Source organism: Caenorhabditis remanei, chromosome IV, assembly GCF_010183535.1.
Source record: "Caenorhabditis remanei strain PX506 chromosome IV, whole genome shotgun sequence".
In the NCBI taxonomy this organism is placed as follows: domain Eukaryota; kingdom Metazoa; phylum Nematoda; class Chromadorea; order Rhabditida; family Rhabditidae; genus Caenorhabditis; species Caenorhabditis remanei.
This window is the reverse complement of record NC_071331.1, coordinates 15994858-16012868: the sequence shown is the minus strand read 5'-3', so window position 1 is coordinate 16012868 and position 18011 is coordinate 15994858. Positions and strand designations below refer to the sequence as shown.

General features: G+C 37.1%; 4 protein-coding genes across 4 annotated transcripts; all 4 read right to left on the bottom strand.

The window, feature by feature from the left end:
- Window positions 1-1081: 1081 nt before the first annotated feature.
- GCK72_014452 (uncharacterized protein) lies at window positions 1082-2348 on the bottom strand (the record flags this gene model as incomplete). Its single annotated transcript, XM_003090119.2, has 7 exons — window positions 1082-1175; window positions 1222-1439; window positions 1486-1727; window positions 1774-1956; window positions 2003-2115; window positions 2160-2258; window positions 2308-2348. The coding sequence occupies 7 exons, from the start codon at window positions 2346-2348 to the stop codon at window positions 1082-1084; spliced, it is 990 nt and encodes a 329-aa protein (XP_003090167.2).
- A 981-nt stretch (window positions 2349-3329) lies between these two features.
- Window positions 3330-3725, bottom strand: GCK72_014451 (uncharacterized protein; the record flags this gene model as incomplete). Its single annotated transcript, XM_003108245.2, has 2 exons — window positions 3330-3600; window positions 3652-3725. The coding sequence occupies 2 exons, from the start codon at window positions 3723-3725 to the stop codon at window positions 3330-3332; spliced, it is 345 nt and encodes a 114-aa protein (XP_003108293.1).
- Window positions 3726-4854: 1129 nt separating this feature from the next.
- On the bottom strand, window positions 4855-5824 carry GCK72_014450 (uncharacterized protein; the record flags this gene model as incomplete). The annotated part of the gene is made up of 6 exons (XM_003090120.2): window positions 4855-5010; window positions 5056-5145; window positions 5294-5374; window positions 5421-5585; window positions 5633-5695; window positions 5744-5824. 6 exons carry the CDS (start codon window positions 5822-5824, stop codon window positions 4855-4857), a joined length of 636 nt encoding a protein of 211 aa, XP_003090168.2.
- An 871-nt stretch (window positions 5825-6695) lies between these two features.
- Window positions 6696-15746, bottom strand: GCK72_014449 (uncharacterized protein; the record flags this gene model as incomplete). Its single annotated transcript, XM_053730291.1, has 20 exons — window positions 6696-6823; window positions 7401-7618; window positions 7666-7799; window positions 7844-8219; window positions 8264-8419; window positions 8467-8608; window positions 8655-8811; window positions 9382-9488; window positions 9541-10039; window positions 10087-10406; window positions 10459-10777; window positions 11014-11244; window positions 11295-11397; window positions 11941-11976; window positions 12769-12923; window positions 12972-13185; window positions 13236-13685; window positions 13730-13881; window positions 15024-15194; window positions 15684-15746. 20 exons carry the CDS (start codon window positions 15744-15746, stop codon window positions 6696-6698), a joined length of 4131 nt encoding a protein of 1376 aa, XP_053585063.1.
- Between the last annotated feature and the right edge of the window lie 2265 nt (window positions 15747-18011).

The following is an 18011-nucleotide window of genomic DNA, read 5'->3' as shown; positions in this document are numbered from 1 at the left end:
GTAGGAGAAAGATTGCATTTCACGCTAGCTGAACATCAACGCCGATAAAACTTTTATGAGAACAAAAATATTAAAAAATGAACACATCAGCTGAAATACGAATGAAAAAGTTTGGAATCAAGCAGAAGAGGAGAACAAATAATTAGTGGTTAGTGTTCTAAGAGGTTGAATATATTCTGAACATTGTGGTGAGTGAGTGGCTATGCATACGGACACACACCAGTCACTTCTTAACGAGGTGAACAAATGAAGTTGACGGAAAGTGAATGAATGAATAATTCAAAGGCAGCCATGTAATGGCATAAATTGGTTTGAGGTGAAGCGATGTTCTCTCATTCTCTCTGCGTGCGGGTAATCCGATCTAAACGGAGAAAGGATGAGTAAACGGTTTGTTTCGACACGAAATCAAACAATTGTTTTGAGAAAACGGAATAAGTCATCCATCCTCATTTCGAAAAACTTTAATTGAAACTAGAGAGAAAGAAAACGGAAAATGAAATGTGGTGGAACAGAAGAAGAAGAAGAGTCGATGCAAAACAAGGACATTTGGCAGAAAGAGAGAGAGAGAGTCAAGTGGACGAAACAGACGGTTCATGTAGGTGTCGTCCCGCCAAGTCACCCACCGGTCAGCCAAGGACGACGCCTTCTCACAATTACCTGGCATCGCGCCAGGCTTCGAAGACACTTCAATTAGGTCGTCACAATATAAAAACGGCCTCGAAGTAACAGGAGCTGATTATAATATTATGAACTTGGGCAACCGGTTTTCTTTTCGAATAAGAAAAGTTAAAAGTGAGTTTTTGAATCTATAAGAAAGGGAAATCATTCAGTTTCAAAAAAAATCTAGGTCAACTAGAAAGAATAACGAGGCCACCATAAGAAACATCATGAGATAAGTGCTCAATTTCCGCGACGAATGGATTCAGAAAGACTAGAAGACACTTGTTTCTTCTGAAGCCACTAGAAGAAAATGAGAAAGAATGTCGAGCTAATTAAAAAATGCTTTCATTCGTTAAAAGATACAGATGTGATAAAAAATATAATAAGTTAACAATAATTATGTTGATTACCCCCATTTGTCTTAGATGCTTTTGTACTTTAACGACTTCTGAAAGTTTTTGTGTCCAATACATTTCTTGCACAACGGCATCAAATCCAATTCCATTACTTTGTCTCTGAAATGGCTGTGACTTCTAGATTGAAACGATTAGAATCACTCACTTATAATGAAGAATCTTATCACATCCTCTACATCTGTAACAATCTGGACAAAATGCTTTTCCGAATACATGAACCATTGCTCCTGCTACATTCTTGTCACAAATAAAGCAATGATGCCCGATTAATTCAAGGAAGTCATCCCGACAGTATGCTTTTCCATTCTTCTCGTAATGCTCGTGCCCGTTAAATGGACGGGAACACGTTGCACAACGGAAGTGCTAAAACATTGAAAATTCAGAAGTCACTTGTAGATCAAAGACTCACATGAATATGCCAATGCTTGTTCATTGTGAATAGACTTTGTTCGATTTGGGGATCGATTGCTTTCTTGCAATCAAAACACACTTCACATTGAAAATCGAAGCAACGCGGACAGAATAATTCGTCTTTTACTGTTCTCGCATCGACCTCCAATACTTTTTTACACGTGGTACATTTGAAATGATAAGCATGATATGGTTCATGTTGATACATCAGCAGATCCTCGTCTTCAACTCGTTGCTTGCCTACAAGTTCCAGCTCTTATTGAATTCAGATTTGTTAGAAACTCACACTTCGTGCAGTTGTAGATTTTCAATTTTGGCATTTTCTGATTGCAAGAAAAGCATAATATTTTTCCATGATATCGGTACGCTCCGTGAGAATTCAGTTGAGTGTCACAATCGTCGCATGTGAAACAAGCGAAATGGAATGAATAATTGGAGGAATGAACGACTTGTCCAATCACAAATTCATCTACAAAGAGAATTTTTTTTCGACGGACCAAATGAAAATTACTGACTGCATTTTGCACAAACTGGAGCATACAACGTCTTGAAATCGTGCTCACAATAGATCCGATTCTCAAATTGAAAGTAGGTAGTTGCTACGAGTGGTTCCATGCATTGAGCACATCTGAAAGGTATTTAAATGATTTGATTTCAAAGATAAAAGCTTACAGAAAACATCTCATGTGCCACGAAGCACTTCCAAGTAGGAAATACGGTTCATCCAACTCGAATTGGTCTTTACATCGTTCACAACAACGATTCCTCTTTCTGAAATCCATGATCACTTCACTGGAATAATTCAATTTATCCTTCCTACCCACTATTCCTCTGTTCTGTAATCTTAGCTGACGTCGTCATCTGAAAGGGAGAATTAGAATGAATGAATGAATGAATGAATTCCCGGAGAGAAGAATCAATACTAAAAGCGAGAAAGAGAGAGAGAGCATTCGATGACGAATCGCTTATCAAACTGTTTCTTTTCTCTGTGTGTTGTCCTCTCACCGCCCGGTCTGAAATGTATTTCTTCGAGAGTCTTGAACATACATTCATCGTTTATTATGTGGAGGAAATAGAAATTAAAGAAAGGGAAGAACGGGGAGAAGGCATAAAAAAGATGGATGGATGGTTACTGTACCTGTGGAAGTGGGGATGGTTATAGTACAACCAGCCTGGCTGCCGCGCCTTCGGCGCTTCATCCGGCTGGCCTCTTCTTATTTACGTGTTCACCCTCTCAGAAATGTTTCCGCGTGGCCGAGTGGTCCAAGGCGGCGGTCTCTGCGCAAAGAGCGCAAGTTCGATTTTGGGCCCGGCTGTCTTTCTTTCTCATTTCTCAAAATTTGCGGACATTGGGACAGATGGACAAACCCCACATGCGTTTTATATATAAGAATGATAATGATTAAGCTGAGAAATCCCATGAGAAATTACTGCGACAAAAGAGAATTACGATCTCGTCCATCTAGAGATTTGCAAGTGTAAAGAGTACTAACAAGCAGTTTATTTTGCTCTTTCTCAAGTAATTGAAAATCCCTCCTCCAGGCAGAGAAAACGTAAATCTCAGTTCTAGGATTACTGTAGCTCAAAATACCAGAACTAACTGCTATAATTATAGATTTCTCCAGATTAGTGATAACCTAAATACATAAAAGAAAGGACAGGTGCCAGTGATAATTATGATGTTTTCTGTGGAATCCTGGGGTTTTTATGCAAATAGTTTTTAATTATACAGTTCTAGTTATTTTTAGAAACGTCCTAAATGTTTGTCCCATAACCATCATCCATCTACATCTCTCAGTTCCCAACATTATCCGAAATCAAAACTTTCAAAACAAATATTTATTATGCAGGTCCTCCACCATTCATTGACATCGCCTTTTCTCTCTCCATTGTCAATGCAATCGTCCTTGTTCGAGCCATCGTTTCAGTCCTTCTCCTAACAACTTGTTGCTCCAGTTTTCTCAATTGCCTTGCTTTGAATTTCTGATGAGCTCTCATCAGAACTTCATAAATTGTATAAAGATATCCGAGACCACCAACAACTGTCATAACACATCCAATAACAAAAAGTACTGTATAAGTGGTTTTTGTGAAATCTGTATCTTCATCCACTCTGAAAATCTTGTGAAAAGATGTTTACTCCACTTAATGAATTGGAACTTACGTATTAGTTGATGTACAAATAAGAACAAGACCAATTGCCAATATAAAACTGCAAACAATCGCTTGGATATTCATCTGAAATTTAGAGATGGATAGATAGCAGAAAATTCGTAAGGAGCTGGACAAAGTATAGAGAATTATTTGAAACACCCACTAACACCTATTTTCTAAAAATTCTCCTCCATATGATCGGATATTCCAATTATCAGTCATTGAATTCGAAGAGAAACCGGTAGTGTTGAAATCGGGAGACAGTAACCTTCGACTGGTTCCCCCAAAATATTTTAGGGGAAGGTTATAAAAGAGGGCGGGGCCAAGAAGAACACATAACATAGCAGGTGGCGGAACCCGGGAGATATCGGGACACCTCATAGATGACATCCCACAATTTGTCCATCCCAATTAACTCTGGTTCCTCTGCATTTGACCGTGAAAATCTTTCGCCTTTTACTAAAGATTTCCGTGCAAAGGAGCAAACTCTGAGTATTATTTACAATTTTTGGGGTCCCCTCGAAAGAGCGGGACAGAATTAATATAAACAGAATTTGAGATTAAGTTTTGATGTGGTTAACAGCTTTCGAGTTGAATTAGGATTCTGCAAAACAGACTTTTCTTGAAATTTAAAAAAAAATCAATTTCGTCCGTTAGCTATTAAAATACCAAAATTAGTGGCACTTTTTTTAGGGGCAGTGCAGTGAAAAAGATGAAATCATTGTCATGAAGAGTGAAAAATACAATGAAATCAGGAGATGAAATATCATTATCAGTCACAGTCTGATTCCTTTTTTCACACCTCTCTGAGTGATCAAGATGTGTGACTTGACAGGTCAAATTACCGACAGAGTCGGCACCTTTTCGTTTCGAGAACAAAATACGATTACGTTTACAGAACAGAGAAAACTCGATTTATACAACGGAAGTCAAGAACCAAAACGCAGTGAAAACAAATCATTGATGCTCCAAAACTAGAGAGAAAGTTCATTATTACAAATAGTGATGTCTAATTGCGTGTTGGGCATGATGGGAGCACAATTCTGACTCGAATTTAAGTACTCATAAAAAGATTCGATTGTTTAGGTAGCGGACACATAAAAGACCTTCTGCGTGTCTTTAAGTACTGTGTTATCATTCCGGAAATATTTTGGGAATCAAGAAGAAAAAGAAGAGGAATAACTTTATTTCATTGAAAGAACTCGAATGATCTCTACCACTTTCCTTTCATGTATGTCTGGTTGTGATTCGCTTCGAAAGCTTCAGTGTAGATCTCGAAAACGAGAGTTGGTGATTTTTCCACTTGGGTATTCATAGTATCTGAAATCAAGTCAACAGTCGCATTGTAGGTCACTTCATTCCACATGTCCTGGAAATGAATTAGAAATTAGTCGACACAAAAAGTCAATCATACTTTCATAAGAACTGTTAGCATCCAGTAGACAACTGTGTATGTGAAACTGTTTGTGTAACGGCTGTCAAAGTATGCGTAGAGGTTTTTGTACTGAAATTTCAAAAATGTAGAAAAATCAGAACAAAATTGAAAAAAAACGAGTGCTTGGTTTGAGTGGAGAAGATTAAAACAACGATGGAAAACCGTTTTGTGAACGAAATCGACCTATGATCTGTGTGGAAACAAGAGTGATACATACAGTCGTTGCAGTTGCTGCATTGTAGATCTTCGTAAATCCAGGTGTCAAATCTTGAGACCACCAGTTTGCGATTGCTTGTCTCTGAAAATTATTAACATTCAATTCGAGACTTCGTGTGTTCTCTCACGTTGTTAACCAACGCAACAAGTTTCTGTCGACTGTAAGTGGAGTTATCATACAGAGAAAGAGTCTTTGGATTCGGTTTTCCGGCCTTGTTTTGCGTGAAGAATTGATTGACAAGAGTTCTCATAGCAGCGTATTTTCCAACATTTTGATTGAGTCCTTGAGCCAGCTGAAACAAGAGAATCAGAGTGTCTAAGTCAACGATCGTAACAGTACCGCAAACGCATTAGCATTTGTAGCATGTGGAATGATTCTCTGGATGGCTGCATATGAAACTGACTGAAATCTATTTTATTCATCTCCTCTCATATATATAAGTGAACTTACACCAAATGCCTGTTGAGTTCCAACAAGAGAAACAGTATTGAGAACAACGAAAAGAAGAGTAAAAAACGGAATGACTCTCATGTTCAAAACTGACTGAATGCGTGGTTTCTGGTGAGGTTGGACATTTGTCCGATGTGGCCAAATCCCGTCGGATTACCCGATTGAATTCAGATAGTCGAATAGGCGAAACCCCAATCGAAAGTTCACATACAATTCAAGATAATCGCAGGTGAAAGGAGAGAAAAATGATCAAAAACTCATGTTGCAACTCAATTTTTAATGGGGTAAGTGACGATTGTATCAGTCTGTAATCGTAGCCTGAACTTGATAAGTTTAGTAAAAGTATAAGAGTATTTTATAAACATTACTTGAAAAACTGAGAAATTCGACTTGACTACATATTCTGAGTTAGCTCCAACTGTTTGGAAATGTTACAAATGTCTTGGAACAAGTGTGATTATCCCATGAAAAAGCTTCATAAAAATACATAACTATAATTCAGAAAATGAACCACCAAATGAATACAATTACAAGTATTTGGAGCATCGTCTTGATTTTAAAAAAATACTCCGACTGAAAAGCTGATTATAAGTGAAATTTGCAGTAATTTAACATGAAAAGCTATACAATCTCAATATTTGAAAATAAATAAACACTTGCACCCGGAAATTGAATGAGTTTGTAAACGGAGAGGAACAACGGATGAAAGAGGTCCTTTGGTAATGAAATCCGAAAGACAGACGGCAAAAAAATTGAGGAAAAACAGTTTTGATCTTTGATTCACCCAGATGCAAAATTGAATGAGCTAGAAGTATAGAAGCGATAGAATTTTCGAATAACAATCTGTCCATAAATTATATGAAACACGTGGAAATGCGATTCAAGGAAAACAAACTAGGAGTAGGAAAAGAGAGAGAAACTTGCATGCAAATAAAAAGAAGAAGGAGATAAACTATTTGAAAAGTGAAAACATTTTTGCTCCCGCTCCTTCCACCATACTCGACATGTTCGAAACGGCGGCAGATGCATTACCGAGAGAAGTCGGAAATACAGATCCTTGAGCGGATCCGTTGGCGGCAGCTGAAACGAAATGATAGTGAAAATGATAGAAGAACATGATTAAGTGATGAACATAATAATTCGATAGAGATAGTCTCGTTGAATTGAAATGATGTTAGTCTCGACATAATCAATGACATGTACAAACTTGACGGAAGACACAAATTCCTTGGAACTAGTTCTACTTTCAAGATGGGTTAGATACCCTTATTTCTGTCCCGCTCTTTCGAGGGGACTCCAAAAATTGTAAATAATACTCAGAGTTTGCTCCCTTGCACGGAAATCTTTAGTAAAAGGCGAAAGATTTTCACGGTCAAATGCAGAGGAACCAGAGTTAATTGAGATGGACAAATCGTGGGATGTCATCTGTGAGATGGCCCGACATCTCCCGGGTTCCGCCATCTACTATGTTGTGTGTTCATCTTGGCTCCGCCCATTTCTCTAGGCATGGAACGGTAGAGGAAAGCACACCACTCCAAATGTTAAAAAAGAAAATAACTTCTTTTGAAGTGTGAACTCAAAAAATTAAATTCATTCCAAAATCAGAAAACACATCACAATAACAACCACTAAGGGAATCAACGAAGCCGTCGTATACCTTCTTGAATATGAGAATTAGATTCTTCAAGCTGTAGTCGACGATTAATTGATTGATAAGTTTTACTGTTGAGTCGTTCTTCATCAATCCCTTGTAAAGCGAAATCTTGATAAACCTTCTTGACAATATTCGAAAGAGAAATGTATTGAGTGGCACTGAGTGACTGTTGGAGACGTTCAGTTAACCAGTCATTGATTGCTTTCATTTGGTTGTCGTACCTAGAAAGAGCGAAAACTGAATGTAGAATTAAAGAAAAAAATCTTACCAATGTTCAAAGAGACCATTAACCCAGATTTCATCAATGATAACTTGACGAAGAAGTTCAGTGCATCCATGGAAGAATGTGACATACGAGTTTCCAATCTGTCCTGATGACTGTTGAGCAGTAAGAGGTTGTCTCTGAAATTCCTTGTTAATTTCTCAATATTTCATTCCCAATTTACCGCTGCAGCTGCTGTCTGAACTGACGTATCCCCGGCCATTGTCTTTAATTTGTTGAAAATTGAAGCTGGCTTCGGAGCAATATTCAAAATCGCCCCAATTGGATTTCCTTCGTCATAACGTGCGAGACGAGAAAGAACTGATTCAAGAACTCCAATAAGCTTCTCTTGAATACACGACTCCATTGTTTTGAGCATTGTTTCAAGAGTCTCATCGAGTTTTGATTGATATTTATATTCTCCCGAATCGACAGTCACTCGAACTGCACGACTTTTCGAACTGAACATCACATTGATTTGGACACAAACTTCAGATGGAAGCATGTAATCTGTTGATTTCTTTGCTCGTTGCATCCAACCATCAAATGCAGTGAATGTACTGAAATGGCAGGTAAATGAATGGATTTTCGATCTGAAACTCACCAATCGGAAACTTTTGAAATCATATCAGAAGTGAGACTCTTCATTTTTGTCTGTAAATACTTTCTAAAATCTTCTTCTGGCCAATTCAAATCAATGACAAATGTGTGAAGAGCGTCTAGCTTCCAATAAATATCTTCAGATGTTGCACATCCCTCTCTGAAAAAAGAAAGAGATATACAATAAATATGGGAAGATAATCTCACTTTCTGGATTCCCACTTCTCTTTAGAGAACCCTTTATCGATAGCTTGAGCAATGGAATGTTCCATTAAATCGATGTATCGTACCACCAGTGGTTGGAACTGTTGAACCAGTTTGTTATGGAAGATACCTCCTTTCAGATTTGCTGAAAATATTCTTCTTTATCAAATCCGTTGGCTGTTAGTTCTTACGTTCAGACAATAAAAAGTCATTGAGCATCTGGAAGAGAGGGAATGAATCCCAGCTATCATGTGGTTGAACTTCCAATGCAGAATCCAAATCGACTGAATAAAGAGACCAAAATATTTCCGAATGATCAGAAAGTAGATCGGAGAACCATGCGAATGCCTGAAATAAATTGAGTTTTGAAAGAACGAGTCCACCTTTTCCGAAGCCCAATGAAAAATAAAATAGGTCACGCTGATAACGGCACTGATCTAATAAAATTATGATATATATTATGAATTGAACGTATTTGATAGTTTGAAAATGAAAATATTCAAATGTTTAGCTGATTCAATTTAAACTTTAGAACTAAACCGTACAATTAGTAAACTATTGGTTTTTAATTCTTCTACTGAAAAATATCAATCTAAATTAGAATGATTCTTGATTGATTATTAACATAAATCCCAAGGAAAACTAAGAAACGGGGGGTCGAACAGACAGAACACAGCAGAAAAGGAAACACAGCTGTAAAGGGAAAAAGAAACAGAAAGCAAAAAAAAGAAGGGAAAACTGGGTAGAAACACAAAAAAGGGAAACAACCGGATAGAAGAGGTCGGAAGTCGTAGAACATACCCCTCGTAGTTGCTAAAATATTCGAATTGAAATTGAATAATTTGATACGAAAAGAAGGATAGGAAAGAGATGCGATCGTAATGAGGCATTCCATATAATTCTGAATGAATTGCTCACCTCTCCGTGATGTTCTTCATTCTCTTTCAGTAGATCAACACAGAATTCAGTGACTCGGATCATATCTTCAATCCGTTGAGCTGGAGACACGTCGATTCCCATTCTTTCTGGAACTTAAAAATATAAGTAACAACTAATTTTCTATTCGCGAAATCTTACGTTCTATTTTAGCTTCATTGCAAATTCTCGTATAATTAACAAGTGCTGCATCCTCCAAACATTTTCTGATAACTGCTCGAACTTCTTCTGGTGGAACAGGTGAAACAACATCTTTCATCAAAACTCTCTCAAGTAGACCTAGTGTTCCTTTCAATGCTCCTTCAGGTCTTCCGAATGGGAAACAATATCGGAAATTGGTAATTTGCTTCTCAAGAAGAACTCTCAATCGCTCCTTTATCTCTTGAAATTTCTCTTTTTCTTCTTGTGTTACTGTTCCAACGCCTTCAGGTCCTTGCCTATCAGGCATACATCTGTTTCCATGAACATGAGATGCACAGAATGCAAAGGAATAATGAATCAGAGCCGGATCAATCAATAATCCATCATCTGCTTTATCCAGAAGATTCGATAGAAGAGTGACGTGACGGAAGCATCCACGAACCATGTAACGAGCAGAGTATTCTTCCAGAACGAACGCTTGTCCCGGTGAAAACCAACCCTAAAATCAAAAAATTAGTTTTTGAAACTATCTAAGCAACTCAATACCAAAGAACAAATTGGTTCGTTGATTCGAAAATCCAAAGTAAGTTTTTGAATGTCCGAATAAAGATGATCATGATCGAAATTGATTGAATCTGCCTGAATCAATGCATCCATTCCGTGTTTACTTGCTTTGTCCTGGAATCCTTGTGCCTTTGGAGCAATAGTTGATTGTTTTGGTGGAACTGGTTTGTATGCTTGTCCAGTTGCACGATAAAGTGCTTGAACCCAAAGATGTCTTTCATTCTCATCATCTGTTGCAAACTTCAGTTCATCTCCTTCTTTGATTGCTGTGAAGAAGAACTTTCCACCTTGTGCTGCCAATTCTGAAATTCAAATCTTTTCTATGTATCCTGTTTCCTTTTTCAAATAAAGTACCTGGATCAGACTCCGGCATATAATCAATAGTGAACCCATCCAATTGAACGAATTCCGTTGGATCCGCTTTCTTTTGCCGAAAACTACACACAGCGAAAGCGTATTGAGATACTTGAACCAGACAGAAGAATCTCCTTTTCCACTTTTTCCAAGCATTTCTCCCCATACACCAACAATAACCACTATATTTAAGATTCGGGGGTTTCTCTATTCGGATTGCTACTCTGATTTTCATATTCTGATCTTGATTACTTTTCGGTGATGTCATTGAGTACCATTCAGGAGTTCTTGAACAACTTGGTGTTGGTTGAATCGTGATCTGAAATTCATATTTCTTATTTGTTTATAAAAACTAATGACACCCAACGCCAAACTGTATTAAAACTTTAAAAAAGTTTTTTATGGGTTGATCTAGCCTTTCGAAATGTTTGTCATGTACAATGGCTAGGAGAAATTATAAGAACAATCTTCAAAAGCAGTAATTTCGATTTTTCCGCCTGTATCGTCCAGTATTTTTTTTATTCAGTTAAAAATCAATTGATGTTTTCCACTAACCTTTCCCAACTCTTTGTCTTCGAATGACACTATGCTCTTCACTTCTGTAAATAGCTTCACTTTGACTACAGGCAATGGATTTTTTGTAGTAAAATCTCCTTGTGTATCCCATTTTGGTTTAGATGCTTCAGCATGATCTGTTTGTAGTTTATGCCCATCAACTTCCATTGTACAATATACAATCTTGCTCGGTTGAATTGACTTCAAACCTTGAACTTCCATAACTACCACCTGAAACACATTTGAATTCTCATGCATCTCTTTCAGTTGAGGTACAGTACCTCCATGGTCAACGCAAGTGACACATCTGATTTTGTTAATGTTACATCTCCGTCATCACTGTCTCCTTTGTTCAAACTTCCAGAACTTGTTCGTCGTTTTAAGCTGAAATTAACAAGCAGTTGGATACCGAAACGTGGCATTTAACCGAAAGAAACAAACACATTTTTGTATGAAAAAAGCGGGTCAGAACACATTTTTCACATTGAGGCTTAGCTCGGGAAACTGATTTAAACTTTGCTTTTTCAGGTTGCGAGCCAAGAAATTCTGATATTGAGTTTCAGAATGAAAGCTTCATGCTCATTTCAAGATTTTCAGCAGCCGTTTTCAGATGACACATCACATTTTGAGAGTATAGAGAGATATTTCGCAGCGATATTTAGAGCAGCATTCAGCGGGAAAAAAAGAAAGAAATGAGCAGAACTGTCATACACTTTCTCAAATGTATTGATTACTGTAATGCTCTCTCGTGCATGGAGAAATGGATGGTTTAGTGGCGAAAAAAGGATAGAGTTAGTGACGATTCAAGACAGGGAAAGCAGCAAAAAATAGGGAAGCAAAAAGTGAGAAAAGAATATAAAGTAATCAGAATAATAATAATAATCAGATACAAAGGGATTCAAGGGTGATTCAAGGATTGAAACAAACCTGTTGAAGAGCGACAAATCCTCAATACTGCGGGATCTAAAAAAGAGAAAATTAGATGGAGAAAGAGGGTTTAGACACGTGGCAGCATTCATACAGGTGAATTGGTGTGGATTGGTGGAATCAGTCGGACGAGACGTTCAGGACGAAGGACGAAAATGGAAATGATGGTGGTATGTGAATAGATGATAACTGAGTGAGAGAGTTATTTTCTGAACTGAATTATGTCAGAGTGACATTTGAAGTAGAAGGCAGAAGTAGAAAGCAGAAGAAAAGAAGACGTTGATGATATATAGAGGTAGAAGTGGAAGGACTAAGACATTTTGAGAAAATCATCATCTCGGAATGTTTTCTGATATATGGTTTTATAGATGTTCTTAGTGTTTTAAATATCTTCCAACAAGGCGGTTCAAAGTCCCAAATGAAAACAATCCAAGTAGAGGTCAACTCATATTCATCAACACTTCAAAATGATAATTTTCTCACATTGAACGAAAGAAAGAGTAAAGAGGAGAAGATACAGTTAGAAAGGATTATGACACATACACATAACGGTAGAAGTTAGTAGGTGCGCTCTATTGGCATGACACGTGAACGGGCTCTTTTGCTCATTTCGAGTTGAAAACCCGCTAAGTGAATGGCTTGTTTGAATCAAAAGAATCAAAAAGGAAACTTGATTCGATAATATAGACACATACCGTTTGTTCTTTGTTTGAACTCTGAAAAAGAAACGAGAGACTGAATTACAATGGACAATAAGAAATAGGGATAACCGAATCTAGTGCTGGTGGAGTGGAAGACATGGAATATCATCAGAATGATTTTACTCACCGACTCTTATCTTTTCGTTTTCCAACAGCTTGTCCACGTGTCGTCACTGGAACTGTTTCCAGATTCCCAATTAGAGTGTTAATAGACATTCGGACTTCATCCATATACAGTGTTTCCATGTCTTTCACCACAAATTTCGGTGTTAATCGTTTCATCTGTAATCAATATGTTCACAGAAACAGACGATTTAAGACGATACATACCTTGATTGGATCTTTCAAAGCCTCTTCTCTTGTTGCAAATTCTCTTCGAATTGCAGCAGCTTGTTCATCCGGATTGTCTAGTTGAAGAGCATTGAATATAATTTGATGTTCAAACTTTTTGACGCCGAGAATTTGTTGGAATACATCGTATAGTTGTTCTTTTCCTAGCACAGCATCCGCGGAAACAGTATTCTGTGGATTTCTGGGTCGGCCTCTGAAAATCACTTTCTATTTAAAGAAATTTATTTATCTTTGTGAACATACCTTGCATTCCTATTCTGATCAGTTTCGTCTCCTTTTATAATTGCATCGAATTTAGCTAGCCATGAATTGAGAACAGTATCTTTCGAAAGACCTTCAATATCCGGAAGACTTCTTATCCGTTTTTCGATATTCAATCGAAATACTTCTCGAAAATCATGCTGAGAGAATCCACCCGCATGAACTACTTTTTGTACTCTTTCAGATTTCAAAAACACTTCAGTATAACTCTGAATTGCTTTCGTGAATGCTTCATCTGCTGCAATATTAGTTTCTCCTTTCAGAAATAATTGAAATCTCTCTCGAATCCTTGCTAATTCCTGTTTGTTCACTTTCATCTGTCTTCGTGCCATATCTCCAGTCTGTTGTCCATTGAATGGATATGCTACACATCTGGCGAGAAACACGTACATCTGAAGATTTTTCTTATGTTCTTCTTCTTCCCTCTCGGCTCTGAAAAAGGAAAGATAATTGATGTTTTCTGTCTAAAAACTCACTTAATCCTCTCTTGTTCTTCTTTACTCAACGCAACTCCACTATCATCAACAGCAATTATTGTATTCGAACATTCTCCTTCTTCTTCGTCCTCACCATCAAATTCTTGAGAATTCTGCATAATTGGTCTCGATACACTTGACATTGTTCTGGCCTGAAATGAATATTTTCAGTTTGAGAACAGAATCACACATCACATTTCTGAAACTGTGACACATGCTAGAAAGTTAATGTGTTAGTAGGAGACATACATATGACTGACTTTTATAATTTACGACATAATTTCACATTTAATACATACAATCAGTTTGATTTCATTTTCAGAACAAGTGAAATTATAAATCTTTATGACGCGATGTAAAAGTGCTCAAATTATTGTGATCTGATGAATCAGTCAAGCGCAAATGCGGAACAGTGAAACATAAATAACTATGACTGATTCGAAAAACATGAACAAATTCAGACTCAACTGTTTCAAACAATGTCTGCGGACAAATCGATATATTGAATAGAACAATTGTAATCATTTTCACATATATTTTGAGTGCTCAGAAACCATTCAAAAACGTGTTAAACAGCAACTCGTGTCCCTCCTTTTCTCCTTTTGTTTCCAGTAAAAGTCGTGAATAATTCGCGAAGAAACTGCCCTCCAAAGTGTGAAAAGAGATCTCGAATTTCAGTGGAATAAGACAAAGTGAGTAGCAGCAAGCAGGTTCTGTTCGAGCAATGATAATTCGAAAAACAACTAGAAGACGGAGATAATAAGAGGGTTGCATAGAGAGAAGTTAGAATCAGGAGAAGAGGAAAAAGACAAAGAAGAAGTGGTTAGAAGTGAGAGAGAGAAAGTAGACACTCTATCCATGTACACACTGTTTTTTATCTCTACTTACCTGTGGCATCGGCGATGGAGCATTCATTCTCATTGGCTAAACTACTCAATTTTTAAGACGATCGTTTCAAATATAAAACTTTTTTATTGTTTGTGGATTCAAACTCTATTGAATGTGAAGAACGTAAGTTTGTTTTATTTGTTTCTAGGAGCTGTAATACTTCTGAGAACTGGTACGAATCAAAATGGAAAGCGAAGAGCCAGATTAAATTCTGATTTGAGAATGACCTTTTAATTCGGGAAGGTCTAGGGCAGTTCTGATTCATAAATACCAGTTCTGTCCAGGCGAAAACTAGCTGTATCCTCAACAGAACTATATTTTTTAATGTTTGTTTTTTTTTTCCTTTGTTTACTATCTATTAATTTTTTCATTCATATTCCCTTCAACATATCTCATTCAAACTAACCGATCTTGCTGGTGTCTGACTATGTACAGAATCTTTCCTTCTTCCCATATTCGAATTATTCCTTTTCAATGAATTGGTCTGTGATACGGAATCCGATGGTGCCGGTGAACTACTTCGTGGTGTCATTGCCCCGGAGAGCAGCGATCGCTTTTTCGCCTGTGCCATAGGCATCTGAAAATGAGAAAAATGGATATAAATGGATTGTTTGTTGTTTGGAAAGAGACACATTTGTTGAAGAGGAAAATCACATTCTATCTCTTTCTCTCTCTCAAAAATGGCGATGTTTGTGTTTTGGAGCTCAACGGCTTTTCCAATTTTGACTCGCTCCCGACACCGAACAAGAGTACTTATGGTCTTCAATATAACCCCTCGGTTTTACGATTTCGAAAAACCATAAAAAAGGATTGAGATTTATTAGACATAAAAGTAAAGATAAGGAGAAAATTGAGTTTTCAAATTTTGAATTTAATGACAGCTCTGATTCGGAAATTGGTTGTCAATTATGACGAATGCGAAAACGATTATGGTCGTAAGCAATTTTTAAATTTTATATACCGTAATCAGGCTTTTCAACTTCAACTCTTCTCTGCGTATCTTTTTTCATTAGTTCTTTTAGTTTATTTACGGAGGAGCACGTATAAGATACGTCAAAACACTTACTGTCGAATCGTGATCATCCTGAAAATCGTCATCTTCCTCTTCACTACTACTCGCTCCTAACATATTCCACTGATGACTGACTGCAAGAAAATGAATAAATAACTAGAAAGAAGAAGAAAGATAAAAAGGAAGATAGTGCTTGTATGCAAAGGCAAGAAGAGTCGAAAATTGAATTGAAAAAAAACGCGGACGAATGGACGAACTGAAGGCAAAGTAATGCATAATATAAACAAGGATAAAAGAAAAAAGAGAAAGAGACGAAATGAGAAAAAAGGGAACGGAAGACTGAAATGGTAATCCGGGACAGAGTCGACCAGTTGAAAAAAGAATAACAAACGAGGAGCCAAAAAAGGAAAAGGCAGAAAAAAGGAGAGAAGAAGAAGAAGAAGTCACCCGGATTATGGCAAACCGATATGTCGTGTATCTTTGGATAAGTGAGAACAGAGGAAGAAAAACCAAAATTTGATGAAAAAAGAAAGAAGAAAGAAGAAGGAAAAGATATATGTTTCATTGGAAGAAAGAGTAAATAAATCGTTCAGATGATGTCAGTTTTCATTTTCGGAAAATAGAAGCCTGTGTAGGAGGTAAATCTTTTTGAAAAAAAAACTCGTTGATCAAAAAAGTGAGTCATTTGTTCTTATCTGATAACGTATAAAATAACAAAAATTCAATTTACAAAAGTGTTTTTCGGTTAAAGTTTTCCAGACAAGAATATTCGGGTAAAAAGACTTTAGAACTGGATATTGAGCATTACAATTGATAAAAACTGATCTTCCTGCTGCAAGTACAAGGAACTATGTTTAGAAATAATTAAAGTATTTGAAACTAAAAATATCAGTGAAAAAAAAAGTATTCGAAATAAGAGAATCCTCACTACTCGCCCTTTCGAAATGTTATTTGCGGGGGTGAAACAACGGAGAAATAAACTGGAAAAGTGATCGAAAGAGACGACAAATTGCAAATATTTCTGAATGCTTTATATCATTAGAAATGCACCAAAATTGAATATTCACTCTCTCTCTTTCTCTTTTTCCATCGTTCTCTATGATTATGACTTTCTGTCCCACCCAGTCACACAACAAAATTACACATTATAAGGCTGTAATTTTCCGAAAAAAGAAAGAGTTGTTGTTTTCTAGGTCATCGTAAAAATAGAAAAAAGGAAAAAGAAGAAGAAGAAGAGAAATTGTGAAACTCCAAAAAAAGTATAAGCAAAAGAAGAGAAAGAAAAGAGCGAACGCGCGCAATTCCGGCGAAAAAAAGAATGGAAAATGGAAAAACGTCTTGGAATATAAAATATTTTGATGTGTGCGAAAAGTGACGCATTTGACAAAAAACGGAAAAGAAAAGTGCGTAGGTCGAAGGGAGAATTGACAAGTTTTAGAATGCTAATTTCAGTTGAAAAGGACATTTTGGATGATGAGGTCAGAAGAAAATGAGTAGAAGTGGAAGAAAACGACAAAAATTGTTTCATTTTCTAAAAACAATCGTCAGGGGTCATGGAGAAGCAGTGAGTCAGTGGCGCGAATTGGTTGAAGCGCGCGCGCGGGAAGAAGAAGGGACCCCACTAGAAAATACATGCATTAGAGCCCATGAGAGACGCAGAGCTCACATGGGGGCACACCAGAAGCGGTGCGAAGATCAATAGGCCGGCGACGACGACATCACGCTGAATTAGGGCACACACTACGACACGCAGACGTGGAAACGGAGAGGCGCAGGATGAATAAGAAGGAAAAAATAGGGGGAGCAGTCGACGACTCCGGGGGCTTCTCGTTCTGGAAGAGGCTAATGCTACACTGAAGAAAAGAAAGAATGAGAATTGAAAAAGAAGAAGAGAACCGGATATGCAAAGAGATGATGAGAAGATGCTTCCCGGAAACAGAAAATACATTATATTTCGGATCTGGACGAGACAAAAAAAGAAGGATTCAAAACCATCGTGGGTTCTCTCAGAATCTGAATGACTTGGTTGGTAAGGAGAGAACATGGGAGTCGAATATAATGTTACTCGACAGGTGTGAAGACTGAAAATCAATCTGAGTACAATGACAGGAGACATGAATCAGAAACTGGATGAAGAAGAGAAAAGAGCATAATCTTGGAAAATCTGAAGATGAAAGAATTTATAACTCACACTCTAATCAAAAAAAAAGCAAAAGAGATGAAAATTCAGAGTATAAGAAGATGAGCAACTCAAAATCTCGAGAACAAAGTCTCAAACCTTCCAGATATAATCAAAACGATTGATACAAATCTTGGCAATGTCTGAGTAGAACCTTGTTCTATTTCAATTTTGAAAGTCCAGAAACCTTATAAAAGTGATAT